The sequence below is a fragment of the Rhinichthys klamathensis genome, unplaced genomic scaffold (assembly GCF_029890125.1).
Source record: "Rhinichthys klamathensis goyatoka isolate OS25496 unplaced genomic scaffold, OSU_Roscu_1.1 h1tg000423l_1, whole genome shotgun sequence".
Lineage (NCBI taxonomy): Eukaryota > Metazoa > Chordata > Actinopteri > Cypriniformes > Leuciscidae > Rhinichthys > Rhinichthys klamathensis.
The window spans coordinates 53,154-71,688 of NW_026606921.1; the positions used below are offsets into that span (position 1 = coordinate 53,154).

At 42.0% G+C, this 18,535-nt stretch overlaps 1 protein-coding gene across 1 annotated transcript; it reads right to left on the reverse strand.

Annotated features, from left to right (window-relative positions):
• Window positions 1–707: 707 nt before the first annotated feature.
• On the reverse strand, window positions 708–7,605 carry LOC130070982 (junctional adhesion molecule-like). Its single transcript, XM_056235586.1, has 5 exons — window positions 7,506–7,605; window positions 2,204–2,530; window positions 1,741–2,097; window positions 783–843; window positions 708–738 (listed from the first exon to the last, which is right to left on the reverse strand). Exons 1-5 carry the CDS (start codon window positions 7,603–7,605, stop codon window positions 708–710), a joined length of 876 nt encoding a protein of 291 aa, XP_056091561.1.
• Window positions 7,606–18,535: the final 10,930 nt, after the last annotated feature.

The window sequence follows — 18,535 nt, forward strand, 5'->3', positions numbered from 1 at the left end:
ATTACATTTCGAGACCAACAGTTTTTACTTTACCAAATTGTGGATTTACCAACCTGAATACATTGCCGCCAGACATACTGCATGGTTAGCATGTGGAATCATAATATACTTCAGAATCGTATCTGCAAAAAAAAAAAAAAAAAAAAAAAATCATGCAAAGCACTAAAACAGTATTAAAACAGAAATGTATTTTTTTTATTAATCCCTTTCTTCTGTTAGAGAAATGTAAATAAATCTCAGTAGACACAGCTATGTGTGTTATATATTTGATTTAAAAAACAAACCTGGAACAACTGTGGCTAATGGTGTAACCCAAAATGACCTCAGAGGGCTGAGAATATAGAGCACACAGCAACAGAAGGTCTCATACAAAGAACCTGAAACACATCATTTCTGTGATGAAATACTGTATAACTCAGCAATATCATGAAGACAGTGAAGCAAGTCTGGTGGAGCATTTGTAAAGTCATTCTAAAACGATTAAGAGATACTGTACCTTAACAGAACTAAATTAAATGTAAGGTCTATGTTGTGATGTGAATGTAATAGATCTTAGATAAAATAGTTCTGATGAAATACCTTCCAAAACACGCCAGATGATAGAAGCCAACAGCATAGTAATATTCGGGCAAAGGAAAAAAGAAACTTGAAGATACAGCCTTGTGTCTAGTGGAGAGATACACAGCAATTCCAGTAAGAAATGAAAATTAATTATAAAAAAAATTCTGAATACATTTTCTGAAGCATACATACCTCCATTTCCTCGTCTGAGGCAAAAAAACAGTGCATATCCAGATGCAATAATACAGAGAATCAACACCGTTGTATGTGAAACAGAGAAACCTGAAACACAGACATCAGTTACACAACAGCATTATGGGACACTGTGTGCAACTAAACGGCCAAATGGAATTTTAGGAGTAAGCTTATTTAGAATTTGTTGCTGCTGTATCACTCGAAAAGTTTGATTACGGTTCTATTTAGAATGTTTCTAAGTCTATTGGTTCTAATCTAGGTCAATGTTTCTCAATGATTTTGTTTTCTTCAGGCCCCAAGTTTACATTGAGCATTTCTTGCATTGATGGAGTCTGGAGCCTCTAAAGGGACATGGCAAAGAAAAAAATAAGAATAAGTAAGTTATTTAAGTCAATGCTTTTTGCTTTCTCTCGCAAAATGTTTGCGTTCCCCCGAGAAACTTTGAGTTCGCTTGTAAAGAACACAAACGTTTTGCGAGCGAATGCAAGGTTTTTGGGGGAATGCAAAACTTTGAAATATATTTTTTTCCTCCCATATAATATTTTCCATCTCTTTAGGGGCTCTGTGCCTCTGTAATAAAGTGACCTAACAATTTCCATAATTATTGATTATACAAATATAAACAAAAACTTCAACCCTCCATAACAATAATGTAACATACGGTACAGCAAAAAAATTAAACTGTATTATTATTACCACAAAATGCATATGCCTATTCATTTAACAAAAACAAAATACATTAAATGTTATTACGGTACCATGTTTGGAGCCTTTGAAAGATTATACACATTAGGCTACAAAGAACAGGCTATAGGTTTATCTAATTTCGTCTTTCTAAACTATTGTTTATGGGTTCCTGTAACATGAGGTGTGTGTGATCAGTCCCTTTAGTTCTATGTATAAACATTTCTTCAAAGAGAATAAAATCATTAAAAACACAAGTTTTCAGGTTTACATTGTTTTCTGATTTATCTGTCGACTCACCCAGTCTCTCCAGTAGCACAGTTGCATTGGCTGAAAGTACTCCAGCAAACACTTGACAGATGTAAACTCCTTTGTCCTCAGTTCTGACACTCTTCAGTCTGAGAGAGAAGTTTCCTTTGGGGATTTCATCAGTGAAGAACTCAACTCTGTCTCTGTATTGCTCATCTGATGAATCTGGAAAAGCTTCATTGTTCTGGTAGAGCAGAACCAGAATATCTTCATCTTCATCTGTTTTCCTCCATGAAACCTCTTCAATGTGTTCAGGTTTGATGTGAGAGTCGACAGAGCAGTTCAGAGTGACGTCCTCACCCACAGACGCAGATATGGAGCGACTCGATCCTGATACTTGCAAGTACTCTAAAAGAAAGAAGTGTTTCCGAATAAAATATTACATACATTCAGTATTCAGCCTTGTTTTTGTTTTAAACAAATTTAAAGTAGGGCGGAAATGATTCACACTCACCAACATCTTTTATTTCAACTAAAGTTTTGTCAGCAAACTGTTGACTGTAAACTTTACATCTGTAAACGCCTTTGTCTTCTGTTCTCAAATTGTCCAGACGGAGGGAGAAGTTTCCATGTTGAATCTGATCAGTAAAGAAATGAGCTCTATCCTGATAATCCTGCTGCTGGGCCTCTGCTCGACTCTCACCATCTTCATACAGATGAACCAGAGACTCTGAGTCTGTTCTTCTCCATACAACTTTCAGCTTCTCCGTTTCTACCGGTATCTCAGTATAACAGGGCAGTACCACTGAACCTCCCAGCGGAGCAACCAGAGGACCAGAACCTCAAACAATAAACTCCAGGGTACCTTCTTAAAATAAAAATATATATGTCAGAGCTTTTAACACAAATTATTTAAATACAATTTATACAAAAATATAATTAGGCTGTGAATTACTCTGGGGGTTTAAAGAGTCTTTTTTATTGAAAAAAAAAAAAAAAACACAAATTAACAAGACACAGTAGCTTAAAAAGTAAGAGACCAATCACACTACAACCAATGTGTATAAAAAAAAACACAAACAAACAAAAATAAGGCAAGATATTTAGATTTATAGATATAGTATATACGGGTACAGTTATAAGATAATTTATAATAGAAATTGCAACTTAAAATTAAATATATATATATTTTAATACATGATTTTTTTTTATAATAAGGCTACATTTTTAGGTTGATGTTTTGAAAAGAGGAAAAAAAGATGTGGATCTTTTCACCCAACTCTAGATAAAGAAGACAGTTTAAAACAACAATAGTTCATAATATTGTAATAACAATAACAATAGTAGGTCTAGTAGGCTAGTAGTAGGCTAGTAGAGGGAGTAGTAGTAATAATAGTAGTAGTAGTAGCTAGTAGTAGTAGGCTACATGTAGTAGTAGTAGTAGTAGCTGCTAGTAGTTTAAAGGGTCTTAAGAAGTACGCCGCGCGTGTCAAACAGTTATTACTTCCGGAAATATCGACAAACGACATTTAAACATTTCTAATGTCGTGGACTTCATGTTGAAAAGTCAAGGGAAGAGACGCGGTCACCACAAAAAAAATAAAGAAATAAATATTTTGTTTTTAAATACCAAATAATTGTAAAGAGGGTTATGTAAAGTGAGTTTTTTTTCCTGTTGCATTAAACATAAACGTAGAGGCTACATACCATCAGATATTACGAACATGAACATGAAAACGGAGTGCAGAAAGTGCATCTTCAAATGTTTTCTGACGAAACTCTCATCATTTTTGTTCCTAAAGGTAAAAAAAAAAAAAAAAAAACAATTTCGGATGGATCTCAGTTGTGAAAGCGTTTAGTTGAGATGCTGTTGTGAAACCTTGAGGGAGGCCGGATGCGGTAACCAAAAAAAGAAAAGAAAGAAAAGACTGAAGGCATATGCATGCAGCTTGAGGAAATTGTATGTAAGAGGAAAATAAACTGCGCAACGTGTTAGATTTAGAATTTTAGGAAGATAAAGCTTGCTCAAACTCCTTAAAATTGTGTCCAGTTAGTTTCAAATTAACTGACTTAAATACCAATGAACTATTAGTACAAAATAAAATAGCTATGTATAAATATTTATCGTTCTTGATATCGTAATCTGTAATTATATTACACTGCTAAGTGCTAAAGAGTAACAAAACGGTAACTCATATTAATAAGGATGAACTTTTGATTGATGTAAAGTTTGGTGAACTAAAAAAAATCTTATAGTGCCATCTAGTGGTTAACAGAGGAATTCATGATAGAACATCAAAGAAGAGATTTAGATTATAGAAAGTCTCATGCGAGACCATCCTAAAACACAATAAATGAAAATAGTGATATTATAGGCGCTATGCAATTCTACATAATAAATTTGAAAATGTATTTATTTATTTTACGAACATTCTGCATTTACACTACACTCGTGCAAAACTGAGCATCATACTCTTATCAGCACTCTTGACAGCTTCATGTCTGCCATCATCTCATACCTTACTAATGTCCTTTAGGTTTCCTGAGGCGGGACTGAACTCATTTAAGCAACATTAGCCGCAGTGAGAGTCCATAGTTTGGAATGATGCAGGACAAAAGCAGTGCAGCATCCAATGATAATGTGAACAATGCCATAAAAAAAACTGATAAGCTCAGAATGGCTCTAATGATGTTTTTATGCCTGTGTCAACATGGTCAACACTAGCCCGTTGGCACATTTGAGCGGAGGAGAGATACAGAAGAGTTTCACGGAGTCCTTCACTAAAGAGGAGGAGAGACAGATTCAGTTTCTGCCGTTTCATGTCTTTTACATCCTCATTCTGCAGTTTAAAAAAACTTGACCTTTCTATAAATGCGCTGGACCTACTACTGGATGAAGGATGATGCTGTTTGGACTATTGTAATGATTTGGTTTTAATCTGAAATAATAATAATAATTAAAAAAAAAACTTTCAAATAGTTTTTAATTCACCATGACATAAACCATATTCATAAAAAAATAAAAAAAAAAAATAAAATAAAAAAGAACCTCCTGTGGAACGGAAAGGTTCCACGTTGTTAAAGGTTAAACATACATGCCAATAAAGAAGCTTTCATTTTTGCATATTAAGATATTATAAACTTTGACGTAATGATTTTCTGTAAAGCTACTTTAAAACAATGTGTATTGTGAAGAAAACACTATACAAATAAATTTGACTGGACTATGAGGTCGTGTTGTGATCATACACGGTGCAGGGTGATTTAGGTGTGTTTGTCCTTTGTTTGTGTGTTTGTCTGCTCCTCCTCTTCCTGTATCTGTTCATTATCCTTCTTTTGGTCATCCTGCATTTTATTTGACCATCTTTATTATCCATTTCTCCATTGATCTGTGGAAGCTCCACAGATGCGTCTGTCTTTCTGTTTTATATTAAACAAAACAAACTCTACGGATCTATGAACGTTTATGAACCGAGTACCAGAGAACATAATAAAAGGAACATTGAACTATCATGTCTTTCCACATTATGACTTCCTTTTTGAAAAGTAAATTATGAGAGAATGTAATTTTTTTGGGGGGTGAACTATCCCTTTAAGACTTCCAAGTCAATACAGACTGATTAGAAACCACAGTATTGCCGACATATGGATGATATGAAACTTCATTTTCCTCCTTAAATTGATAGTTCACTTTGAAATTAATTTTTGATATGTTTTAGCTTACCTCAAGGGCATCCAAGATGTAGGTGTCTTTGTTTCCGCAGAAGTTTCAATTTTGATATTTTTAGGTCAAACCGTTCTTGTCTGTCAGTCATATAATGCAGGTCTATGGTCACCACCTCAAAGAGCATGCACAGAGAAGTCCAAATTAAACATGATTTAATGACTCGTAAATGCAATGGCCTAAGACACGAAACGAGCGGTTTGTGTGAGAAAACGAACAGTATTTATATCGTTTTTACCTCTAGTGATCTAAATATTGTGAAAAAATTCAACGTTGTCTGTTGGTAAATCGAAATCGTCTTCCATTGTGATTTCCTGTATCTAAAAATGTTTAGATCTTCACAGTGAAAGGTAACACTTCCGAAATCTCTGTGTAAACAATGAGTGACGTACACGAGCGAGAGATCACTTCCGGCGCTTTCCGGCGCTTGCGCAGACCGAAGCGCCTGCGCCCTCAGATCACTTGGACGTGGCTGTGTTTACAAGAGGTAAAAAATATATAAATACTGTTCGTTTTCTCACACAAACCGCTTAGGCTATTGCATTTACGAGTCATTGAATCATGTTTAATTTGGACTTCTCTGTGCATGCTCTTTGAGGTGGTGACCATAGACCTGCATTATATGACTGACAGACAAGAACGGTTTGACCTAAACATATCAAAATTGAAACTACTGCGGAAACAAAGACACCTACATCTTGGATGCCCTTGAGGTAAGCTAAAACATATCAAAAATTAATTTCAAAGTGAACTATCCCTTTAACTGTCTGCCATACTCTACAACTTTCTGCTTTTAGTTTAGACTCAACTACCATTGTCCCTATGGAAACACAATTATGTCACATAAGAAATTGTCTCAATTTTGACTTTTTTCTAATTCCTCATGATTTAAAAAAAATATGATTAAAAAAATTGTCAGAATTTTGGCTATTTTATGACTTAGTACAGTATGTCACCATTTCCTCTTTTTATCTCATAATTTTGATATTTAATCATAATTTTGACTTATGATGAAAAAATATTGACTTCCTTTCATTTCACAATTTAGACTTTATTCCCTCACAATTTCAACTTTTTATAAACTAAAAAAGCATGCTTTTGGTATTCATAGTTAAGAAAATGATCATTCATAGTTGAGAAAAGTTATGCAATAAAATATCAAAATTATGAGATAAAAAGTGGAGATTGTGACATGTCATAAAATATAGTAAAAATTGTGACAAAAATATTTAGTCAATTATGATTATTTTTTTAAATAAGTTTAACTTTGTATGTCCTAATTATAAGTCATATATGAGAAAATCTTAAAACTGACTTAATATGTATTAGTACAATGATTTTTTTCACATGATGACTAACATAATTTGACTAACTGTTTTTCTCATAATTTTGACAATTTCATAACTGACATGTTGTAATTTTGACTTTTTATCTCATATTCTAATGAGTTAGTATGATAATTTATGCCTGTAAAGTTGTCCGTGTGTGTTATACACTATCATTAATTTTGAGTCATTCTGTCACAGTGTCTGGTTTGTGTTTCCCCGGGTGTTCCACTAGAGGTCTCTCTCCCTTACTATCACCGTTCATTCTGGAACTGCATTTCCCACGATCCTTTGGCTTTCCTCATTGCACGCAGCTGTTTCTTATTACATTGTTTAGTTTCTGTGTATAAATACCCTGTCTGTTTTAGTCCTTGTCACTGAGTTGTCACTAATTGTCACCACACTTCTGAGGTCTGTCTTTCTAGTCTGTTTCTTGTTTTGTTTATTGTTGTTTTGTATTTTGGATTGATATATGGACTTTGACCTTGTCTGGATGACTACGATTTGGATTACACTTCATTAAATACTGCAACTGGATCTATCGTTCCCGTGTGTGTTTCGTGACAGAACGACTCCGTCACTACAAGATCCAGCAGTATGGATTTTTGCGGGTTTTCCTCAACCACGAGGTCAGAGAGGAGGCAGCAGAGGGGGAGTTCAAGAGTTGAAGAGGTTCCCCCTCGTATGAACATTTTTCAGTGCCTGGCGTGATGGACCCGCCAGACTGAGGAGGCCGTGGCGGTCAAGTCCCCTGAGCAGCCTTCCACCTGGGACAGAGAGCCTTTTAGGGGAACCCGTCTGGTCAAGTTTAGGGGAACTTGTGGAGGACGTAGGGGAGGACATACTAGAGGTGAGCACCGACAGCATTCTCCATTTCGGTCATTCTCTGACCTGACCATGGTCCGGTGATGTTCAGCCCCGAGCGTCCTTCACCGCTGGTTCCGGTGGTCCCTGTTCCGGTGGTTCCAGTTCCGGTGGTCCCAAAACGGAGGAGGAGAAGGAAGACTTCCTCCGTGACTGTCCAGGTGGTCCCGAGTCTGGTGATCCTGGAGGTCGTTCCCGTGCAGCAGGCTGTCATCCTGGAGGTCGTTCCCGTGCATCACGATGTCATACCGGAGGTCGTCCCTGTGCAGCCCGCTGTCAGCCCTGAGATCGTCTCGGAGCTGCCCACCGTCAGTCCTGCCACGGCCAAAAAGGCTGTCTTCCTCTTTTATGCAGTGGCGGTATTCCATGCGTGGAGACACAGGACGTCTGCTGATCCAGAGACTGTTCAGGTCGCGTTGGCCGATCCAGAGACTGTTCACGTCACGTCTGCCGATCCAGAGACTGTTCACGTCACGTCTGCCGATCCAGAGACTGTTCACGTCACGTCAGCCGAGCCTGTGTCTCCGGACAAGATGACCGCCGCCGAGCCGGTGTCTGTTGCTGAGCCGGTGTCTGTTGCTGAGCCGGTGTCTGTTGCTGAGCCGGTGTCTGTTCCTGAGCCGGTGCCTGCTCCTGTTCCTGTGCCTGCTCCTGTTCCTGTGCCTGCTCCTGTTCCTGTGCCTGCTCCTGTTCCTGTGCCTGCTCCTGTTCCTGTGCCTGCTCCTGTTCCTGTGCCTGCTCCTGTGCCTGCTCCTGTGCCTGCGCCTGCTCCTGTGCCTGTGCCTGAGCCGGTGCCTGCTCCTGTGCCTGAGCCGGTGCCTGCTCCTGTGCCTGAGCCGGTGCCTGCTCCTGTGCCTGTGCCTGAGCCGGTGCCTGCTCCTGTGCCTGAGCCTGAGCCGATGCCTGCTCCTGTGCCTGAGCCGGTGCCTGCTCCTGTGCCTGAGCCGGTGCCTGCTCCTGTGCCTGGCCGGTGCCTGCTCCTGTGCCTGTGCCTGAGCCGGTGCCTGCTCCTGTGCCTGAGCCGGTGCCTGCTCCTGTGCCTGAGCCGGTGCCTGCTCCTGTGCCTGAGCCGGTGCCTGCTCCTGTGCCTGTGCCTGAGCCGGTGCCTGCTCCTGCTCCTGTGCCTGAGCCGGTGCCTGCTCCTGCTCCTGTGCCTGAGCCGGTGCCTGCTCCTGTGCCTGAGCCGGTGCCTGCTCCTGTGCCTGTGCCTGAGCCGGTGCCTGCTCCTGTGCCTGAGCCGATGCCTGCTCCTGTGCCTGAGCCGGTGCCTGCTCCTGTGCCTGAGCCGGTGCCTGCTCCTGTGCCTGAGCCGGTGCCTGCTCCTGTGCCTGAGCCGGTGCCGGTGCCTGCTCCTGTGCCTGAGCCGGTGCCTGCTCCTGTGCCTGTGCCTGAGCCGGTGCCTGCTCCTGTGCCTGAGCCGGTGCCTGCTTCTGTGCCTGAGCCGGTGCCTGCTCCTGTGCCTGAGCCGGTGCCTGCTCCTGTGCCTGAGCCGGTGCCTGCTCCTGTGCCTGAGCCGGTGCCTGCTCCTGTGCCTGAGCCGGTGCCTGCTCCTGTGCCTGTGCCTGAGCCGGTGCCTGCTCCTGTGCCTGAGCCACAGTGTCACAGTGTTATGTCACAGTGTCTGGTTTGTGTTTCCCCGGGTGTTCCACTAGAGGTCTCTCTCCCTTACTATCACCGTTCATTCTGGAACTGCATTTCCCACGATCCTTTGTCTGTCCTCATTACTCATCATTGCATGCAGCTGTTTCTTATTACATTGTTTAGTTTTTGTGTATAAATACCCTGTCTGTTTTAGTCCTTGTCACGGAGTCGTCACTAATTGTCACTACACTTCTGAGGTCTGTCTTTCTAGTCTGTTTCTTGTTGTTTTGTATTTTGGATTGATATATGGACTTTGACCTTGTCTGGATGACTACGATTTGGATTACACTAAATTAAATACTGCAACTGGATCTATCGTTCCCATGTGTGTTTCGTGACACATTCTCCCTAATAGTTTTTCAGTTTTTGTGATTGTTGCACCTGCAGTTTTAGACATGGACTTCTTGGACTTTCTTTTTCAGCAAAGAACAGACTAATGTATGGTGTGTGTGATCGGCAGGCTTTAAGAGCATGTTCCTCACGATTTGAACCCCATGATGTCTTTGCATCTGTGGATGTGAGACTCTGAAAGCACAGTTACATCAGTGGTCCGGTCAGACTCTTGTCAAAGTGACTTGCGTCAAAGTGCACAAATTACATATAAGTGTTAGTAACTGCAGGTAGCCACACGCTGAGCTTAAATCCCAGATGGCAAGAAAAACCCGAGGCAGAGAACATTTTACAGCTCTGTGATGATAGTGTGTCGATCAGAGGTGCTTTTTCATGAAACTGGACATGTTGGAGGATTTAGGCATTTAGCAACTATCCATGTGCTGATTTGTCTAGAAATCACTTACAATACAATGCCTTCCATTTTTTTTAAATGCTCCATCATTTAATCATTAAATTCCATCATTTTTTAATGCTTTGGTAAATCATAAATATGCTATTAAAAAGTCATAGTTATAAGATTAAGAAGTCGAAATTGTGAGATTAAAAGCCAAGAAGTAACTTGAGTTACGTAATCAGATTACTTTTTCAAGTTACTAGTAAAGTAACGCATTACTTTTTCAATTTACAACAAAATATCTAAGTTACTTTTTCAAAGTAACGCAATAGTTCACATTTCTTGACTGTCAGCTCTCCTGGGCTCTCATGTTGAGAGAAATAAAGTGAGGAGGGGTTGTGTGTGCGGTGTAAACATGATGCTTATTTTAGTTCTAGACTAAATGTGAACATGCATTTAAACAAATGTGAACAAAAACATTCAGTATTGCTCAAAAAGAATAAAAACAGTAAAATGCAATCTCAGAATTTTACGCAAAACTTTTATAATTAACTAAAACAAATATAATTTATGTATTTAATCTCACTTTATTATCCAGTGTCTTTGCTGCTGTTCTTCAGTGATCCAATTCAGCCAGACTAATAAGCAATACTTACTTTAGATTAGATTTAGAAATAAGAGTGTTGAACTTCCTTCTCCTGTGTCCTATTGTTCAAAACAGCAGCACAGCTGACAGGTTTGTTTGAGCGGCGCCCTCTACTGTACAGGCGTAAATGTGCATTTCCTTCAGCCTGATGATGATTAGGCAAGGCAAGTTTATTTATATAGCACATTTCATACACAATGGTAATTCAAAGTGCTTTACATAGAAGAAATTAAAATAATCAAAACAAATAAGAATAATTAAAACAGTTTAGAATAAAAAATAAAATAAAGTACAGTAAAAACAGTCGGACGAACAGTGGCACAGTGCTCATTCAGTAAATGCATAGCTAAATAGCTAAATTTCACTTTTAAAAAAAGCAAGCCCAGCCCAGGTGAGAAAAAGAAACGCAAAAGTAATGTAACGCATTACTTTTCATAAAAGTAACACAATTAGTTTACTTTTTTGGGGAGTAACACAATATTGTAATGCAGTACTTTTAAAAGTAACTTTCCCCAACACTGATTCTCAACAATAACATTTGAATGCAGTTTCATGGATGAACCGGGTTTAATCCGGTCTTGGGCTACAATTAATGGAGATGCAGGTTCCATACTGAAAATACTGAAAACCATTCAGAAAATATAAATAAACTACATTCCGTATGCAACTGAAAAAATATATATATCTTATGATTTTAACTGACATCAAAGCTTTGTAAACTAAACTAAAAAAAAAAAAAAAGCATTTCTCTTTTACTGCATATATTAAACTTCATATTTGCTATTAGAACTGTATTGTGAACCTGGAATGCAGACATACACACCCTTGTCATTTCATTACACCAGTAAAATATGCCCTTAAAGTTCTCAGACAATAGAGTTTTTCACTGGTTTTGCGCACCGGGGCCGTTCACCCTGGTAGTAAAGATTTACTGAGGCATTCACCCTTTCAGAAACGACAAATCACTGAAGAACCTACAAAACTGAACCCTGCAAGAACTCTAAAGACTCCATCACTATGACACAAGTATAATAACTCTGAGGAACTTCATAAATAAATATTGAAGTCACTTTATTGCCCAATTTGATATTTGAGGCACCAAAAAAAAGGGTTTTCATTCTTAGTGCATCCAGAATAACACATTTCTGGTGTAGGCCTAATTCAGGAGAACACATTTTTTATGCACATGACACTGGAAGTATGGTGTGCATAGTGTGTTTTCAAAGGCATAGGGATCATAAAAAGACAATAAAACTTTACACTGCTACGTTTTCGTGCAAGACAGTTTTATGTGCGGTCACAGCTGTGAGTGATCCTGACGCATTAATATACTCCAATCTAATCAATAAATCCCGCATTAGGACGTCGTATAGCGGGCAGATCCATGCATGTCTAGAAGGATATAGTGTAGGTCAAAAAACAGAAAGCATGTGTCTGTGACGTGCGAAGTCCTCTGCTCGGGTCCTGTTGCGCGCGCGGATGACCAGCCAAACCCATTACAGCGCGCGCGCATGGAGAGAGCAGCACCTCTCCACCTGAACCCAGCTGGACAACGCGACCTTCTCACGGAGGACAACACGACACGCACAGTTTTACATTTATTAGGTACTTGGGAACCGATAGCTGCTTAAATGGGTTGTCTTATGTCAATGTTTTAGCCATACAAAAGTTGATTATGCGGATTATGTGTGCGCTCGCCTTATAGTGCGCTCTTTTAAACTGAAATCGGGGATGAAGGTGATGTGCTGGCTCTTGATGTTGGATCTTACACGAAGAGACATTCAGTCATTAAATCTTTATTGATCACTGAGACTGGGAAGAGTGGAAAATAGTGGAAGAGCGCCTGAAGCCCAGAGGACGATGCGTTGCGTTTGAGGTAAGATTGTACACAGATAACTAAACAGTGAAAACATTTTACCTGTTGCTGATTAATATTTAACAAGACTATTTCCATTAAATACCATCGACTTCAACTGCAACCCTTCAATGGTCTTTTTTTCCCCTGAAAACTTTTACAACAAAAACACGTAACGTTAAGCGGTTATTTGATATGAAAATCATTTTAGGCTACAAGAACTGGCAGTTAAATCTGCATTTTGATTATAATTGAGCAGTATAACATTCCGTTAGTTTCCCAATGAAGACTGTCATTTGTACAGTGACTTAGTTGGATTACCATATATAAATATATTATTTTACAATTAACTTGTTTTAGATTTAAATATTTAGGCGATATAATTCCTTACGGAGTTTCTGTGGGCCACGTAACGCAACCGAGTTGTTATAAAAAAATAGCAGAATCTAAAAGCCAGTTACTATACATTTTTATATTCTGTAATAAAAAAATGTATTTAGATTATGTAAAACTATAATAAAATTAGTATACTTGACATGTTTTTTGTCGACGTACCGCTGCTGCGCACTGTTGCTATGGTTACTGCCTCAGCGAACGCGATTCACTGGCAAATTAAAATCCGCACCAGGTAGCCTAACTTTTGTAGTTAACGAAACCTTATCACAATGCGAAATTCAGACCACCACCAAAGAGATTCTGCTCACTGATGCGAGTCATAATCTGAGCAAAAGAGCACAAGGGCTTGTGATTAAATAAACAGTCTGTACACGGTTGCAACACTTTTTGCAATTCCTTGAGTTTCTCAGAAACTGTTTGTATTGAAAAGCCAAAATGTTAATACAATATACCCAGATCTGTCAGCTACCCACCCATCCAACATGTTCAAATATGATAATATACGTACTAGGCCTATTTATACTTGAATAGACAAAGTCAAATGTCTGTTGCCACTGACCCACTAACAGGGAACATTTGCAACAGTCCACAGGGGCAGTTGCAACATTCATTAAAATGTAATAAAATCATTCTTTAACATCTAAGAAAACACTGATCAAAATGACATGACTTTACAAAAAGACATGACAAACAGTTTAGCAAAAATATTCTGATTTTTTGCAGAAGGATTGGTCACATGTGGCTGCTTTCTTCCAGGAAGGCGGGCTAACTGAGCATATGTCATGAGTATCATCTCTCTAACCCTTTCCTGATTGGAGAAATAAGCCATGTTAAAACCGTTCCCATTCTCCCCTACAGCTGTCATTTAAGGAATGGAGATAGAAGATGGAAAATAAATAGATGTGTCTGCACATCAACATGGTCTTTTGTCACTTACTTATAATGAGAGCGTGTGGCATAGAAGGCCAGTTAAATATTCACCGGTGCGGTGGAAAGGCAGACAGTTCATATGAATAGTCTCCGCTGGACTGTTTGTACTCATAACAGTGACATCGTTACCCTTTGTTTTCGATTTATGGTTCAGTGCATTTCTGAGGCAGTGCTTTATTTGTGCAACACAATGTGTCGCTGCTCACTTTGCACGGCTCATATCCAGCGCGAGTGCCACTTAAAGTCAAGGTCATGCAGTACACTCAGGGGCAGTTTCCCGGACAGAGATTAGATTTAAATGGCCAGATTAACAAAAATCTGCTTTCTCTGTCATGGTTTTAAATAGTCCTAGACTTAGTCTAGTCTAGAGTTTAATAAACTGATTTCCTGGAGGAAGACTCGAGCTACTCCAGGATTTATTGAGGATTAAATTAAACCTATCATGACTGAGGCAGGTTTAACTTCAGTTTAATGTTGTGATTAATGAAGACACGTGGATTACATGGATGGACTATATGTCAGTGAAGATCAATATATATATACACACACACACACACACACACAAACACACACATTGGTTTAATTTCTTATACTGTACAAACTGTATCTTCTCCCCCCTTACCCATAAACATACCCATCACAGAAAATTTTCTGCATTTTTAAATTTTCATAAATCATCATTTAGTCTGATTTATAATCGGTTTTCCTCATGGGGACCAAAAAAATGTTCCCACAAGGACAAGGATTTTGGATATATTACCATCTTTCTGGGAACATTTTTTCCCCATAATGTATGATTTACAAGGCCACACACTTCACAATTGTAAGCGTTTCTTGGTTCATTCCATGTGTAACCTCAGTCACGCTCATTCAGATTAACACAGTTGGTTTTAAATGAATCTTGCTTATTTTAGTTCAGGACTCCAGTCCAAGTGCAAATAATCTGTATTTAATCTGTGTTTCAGAAAGCCATTTTTTGAGGGTACGTTTACACAAGAATTATGTACTAAAAACTCAAAAAAAAAAAAAAGTTATTTCCTTTGTGTTTTTTGCATAAAGACGACAACATTGTAAAAACAGTCCCGTTAACACGGATTCGCGAAAATGACTAAAAATGCTGTATTCTGCAACACAGCATATGCATGTTATTTTTAACAATACGATACAAATTAATTGAAAAAAATGAGAAATAAGGCAAAACGAGCCTTTGCCATTTTTTTAAATAATCGGAATAAAAGGTTCTTGTCCAAAGTCCTTGCAACACCAAACTACATGCTGTAGCCCACGTGTTGTGGGGAACAATAAGGCAGTTTTAAATGTCCAGTGTTTTACATTTACAAATAAAAGTTAGAAGAATCTTTCAAATCCACAAAGAGCTGTTTATTCTCTAGAACTTTCGAAAACCTCATCATATGCTGATCTTAAGAACCTATATCAATAAACTTAAAAAAAAAAACCAAACAATCAAAACAAAACAAAAAAACATTGAGGAACCTTTTAATAGTGAAAGAGCTTGTGATACTACGTCCTTATAATATGTGCATAAGAGTCAAGCATACAAGTTTAATTTCACATTTTTAATGTTGTGCATTTGAGAGAATAACGTCTCGGTTACGGATGTAACCCTCGTTCCCTGAGTAGGGAACGGAGACGTTCCGTCGGATGACGACGAATGGGGGTTTCGCTTAGAAAGCCAATCGACTTCGAGTACTACAAAACGAGCCAATGGCAAAGAAATGCCATGGGTCTGCGGAATTTGCATAGCGTAACTCCGCCTCACCTCGTGGGTATTTAAGGAGGACGCTGGCAGCAAATAGGCATGTTTTCTTCGCTGAGGAGCCAAGACTGAGCTCAGGCGATCCCCGCGGTACAGCGGAAGTGGCAGACAGACGGAACGTCTCCGTTCCCTACTCAGGGAACGAGGGTTACATCCGTAACCGAGACGTTCCCTTTCGTTGTCACTCCGAGTTCCGTCGGATGACGACGAATGGGGATACCAGTCTAATCACGCCACCTTCCCAGCTGTCTTCCAGTGCCCTGCGTAAATCTGAGATCCCTGTCGTGAGACTAGCACGGACGAAGGACTCCTATTTAACACAGGAATACCAAGGTACACTGGGGAGCATATCCCAGATCTTAGGGAAGTATGCAATTACTGCCAACCCAGAGGGGGGGACTTAAGAATACACATATGACCCGAGGGATGCATATGGGGAATCACTGGGGTGTCCAGCCGCAGGTGGAATATTTCAACCCCAGGGGTGGCAAGGTGGCTTGCCAAGGGAAAGACACATGCTCAGAGAGGCTTACAGTGGGAATACACATGTGGGGGTAGCTCAGGGAGGTACCATGCACACGGGAGGCACCTAGCCGACGCGCAGGCAAGAGACACTGGCGCCGACGTCAGGAGTGCTGGAGGAACTCAGGGCTTTCGGAGAAGCTCACCTGAGGAGAATATCGCACGTATCCAGTCCGTAGAGTGGAATGGCGAGCAAGCGAAGACACCTGAGCGGGTCCGGTACTAGCTGGTTGAAGCGAGTACATGAGAGGACACAGGCTCCACTCGGAGATTGTAGAATCTGGCGAATGTGTTAGGTGTCGCCCAGCCTGCAGCTCTGCAGATGTCTGTTAGCGAGGCGCCATGCGCTAGAGCCCAAGAGGATGCCACACTCCGGGTGGAGTGGGCAGTCACACCAAGGGGGCACGGTCGACCTTGCTGCTGGTATGCCAAAGCAATGGCGTCCACTATCCAGTGAGACAACCTTTGCTTGGAGAGAGCCTTTCCCTTCAGCTTCCCACCATAACAGACAAAGAGCTGGTCTGAGGTCCTGAAACACTGCGTTCTGTCTACATAGATGCGAAGAGCACGTACTGGACAGAGCAGTGCCAAGGCTGGGTCTGCCTCCTCCTGGGGCAGCGCTTGCAGGTTCACCACCTGGTCCCGAAAGGGAGTGGTAGGAACCTTGGGCACATATCCAAGCCGGGGTCTCAGGATCACGTGAGAGTACGCCGGCCCGAATTCCAGGCACGCTTCGTCAACGGAGAATGCGTGCAGGTCCCCTACCCTCTTAACGGAGGCCAATGCAGTCAGAAGTGCCGTCTTCATTGACAGGAAGTTAAGCTCGACTGACTGTAAAGGCTCAAAGGGAGCACTACGCAGGGCGGTTAAGACCACTGCGAGGTCCCAAGAGGGTACGAGAGAAGGGCGAGGAGGATTCAGTCTCCTCGCTCCTCTCAGGAACCTGACGATCAGGTCATGCTTCCCCAAAGACTTACCTTCTATAAGGTCATGCTGTGCGGCAATAGCGGCGACATAGACCTTAAGGGTGGAGGGAGACAGCCTTCGCTCCAACCCTTCTTGAAGAAAGGAAAGCACAACACTGATCGAACAACTCCGGGGCTCTTCTCGGCGAGAAGAGCACCAGCTGACGAAGAGGTTCCACTTCAACGCATAGAGGTGTCTCGTGGACGACGCTCTAGCGGAAGTGATGGTAGCCGCCACCGCTGGTGGCAGGGTACTCAAACCTGCCTCGTCCCGTCCAGGAGCCACACGTGGAGGTTCCACAGATCGGGACGAGGGTGCCATAGGGTGCCCCGTCCCTGAGAAAGGAGGTCCTTCCTCAGAGGAATCGGCCAAGGAGGTGCTGTCGCGAGGAGTACAAGTTCGGAGAACCAGGTCCGGGTGGGCCAGTACGGCGCGACCAGAGTGACCTGCTCCTCGTCCTCCCTGACCTTGCGCAGGAGTTGCGCAAGAAGGCTCACTGGGGGAAACGCATATTTGCGGCCCCGCGGCCAGCTGTGCGCCAGAGCATCCGTGCCGAGCGTGCCCTCGGTCAGGGAATAATACTGGGCGCAATGGGTCGAGTCGTGAGAGGCAAACAGATCTATCTGTGCGTCCCCGAACTGGTCCCAAATCAGCTGAACCGACTGGGGATGGAGTCGCCAATCTCCCGGGAGGGGCTGAAACCGTGAGAGCTCGTCGGCTGCACAGTTCAGAGCTCCTGGAATATAGATGGCACGAAGCGACCTCAGATGCTTCTGACTCCAAAATAGGAGGTGGCGGGCGAGTTGCGACATACGGCGAGAGCGCAGACCACCTTGACGGTTGATGTACGCTACAGTCGCGGTATTGTCTGATCGGACTAGTACATGCTGGCCCGAGAGCACGGCTCGGAAGCGGCGCAGGGCGAGCTGTACAGCCAGCAACTCGAGGCAATTGATGTGCCATAAGCGGTGGGGTCCTGTCCAGGAGCCCGCGGCAGCACGTCCATTGCACATGGCACCCCAGCCCGTGGTGGAGGCATCTGTCGTTACAACAACATGCCGGGAAGCTCGTTCCAGAGGCACTCCTGCCCGTAGAAAGCTGAGGTTCCCCCACGGGGTGAAGGTCTGACGGCAGGTCGGAGTAACTGGTACTCGGAGCGTGCCGTGTTGCCATGCCCACCTCGGGACTCGGTCGCGAAGCCAAAGCTGAAGCGGTCTCATATGAAGCAATCCGAGCGGCGTTGCCGCGGCTGCAGATGCCATATGCCCCAGGAGCCTCTGAAAAAGTTTCAGTGGAACCGCACTCTTGCCCTCGAACTGTCTCAGGCAAGTCAGCAGTGACTGCGCGCGCTCGCTCGTAAGCTGCGCGGACATGGCGACCGAGTCGATCTCCATACCGAGAAAAGAGATCCTCTGCGCGGGGCAAAGTTTGCTCTTCTCCCAGTTGACCCGAAGGCCCAAACGGGCTACATGG

Excerpts from the sequence above, each read along its gene's own strand:
- LOC130070982 (XM_056235586.1), bottom strand. The coding sequence starts at position 7,605 with ATGCTGTCGGTGCTCACCTCTAGTATGTCCTCCCCTACGTCCTCCACA. Across the intron at positions 2,531-7,505 it reads TAAAAGGCTCTCTGTCCCAG|GTTCTGGTCCTCTGGTTGCT; the intron begins GTGGAAGGCTGC and ends TTATTGTTTGAG. Across the intron at positions 2,098-2,203 it reads AGTTGAAATAAAAGATGTTG|AGTACTTGCAAGTATCAGGA; the intron begins GTGAGTGTGAAT and ends TCTTTCTTTTAG.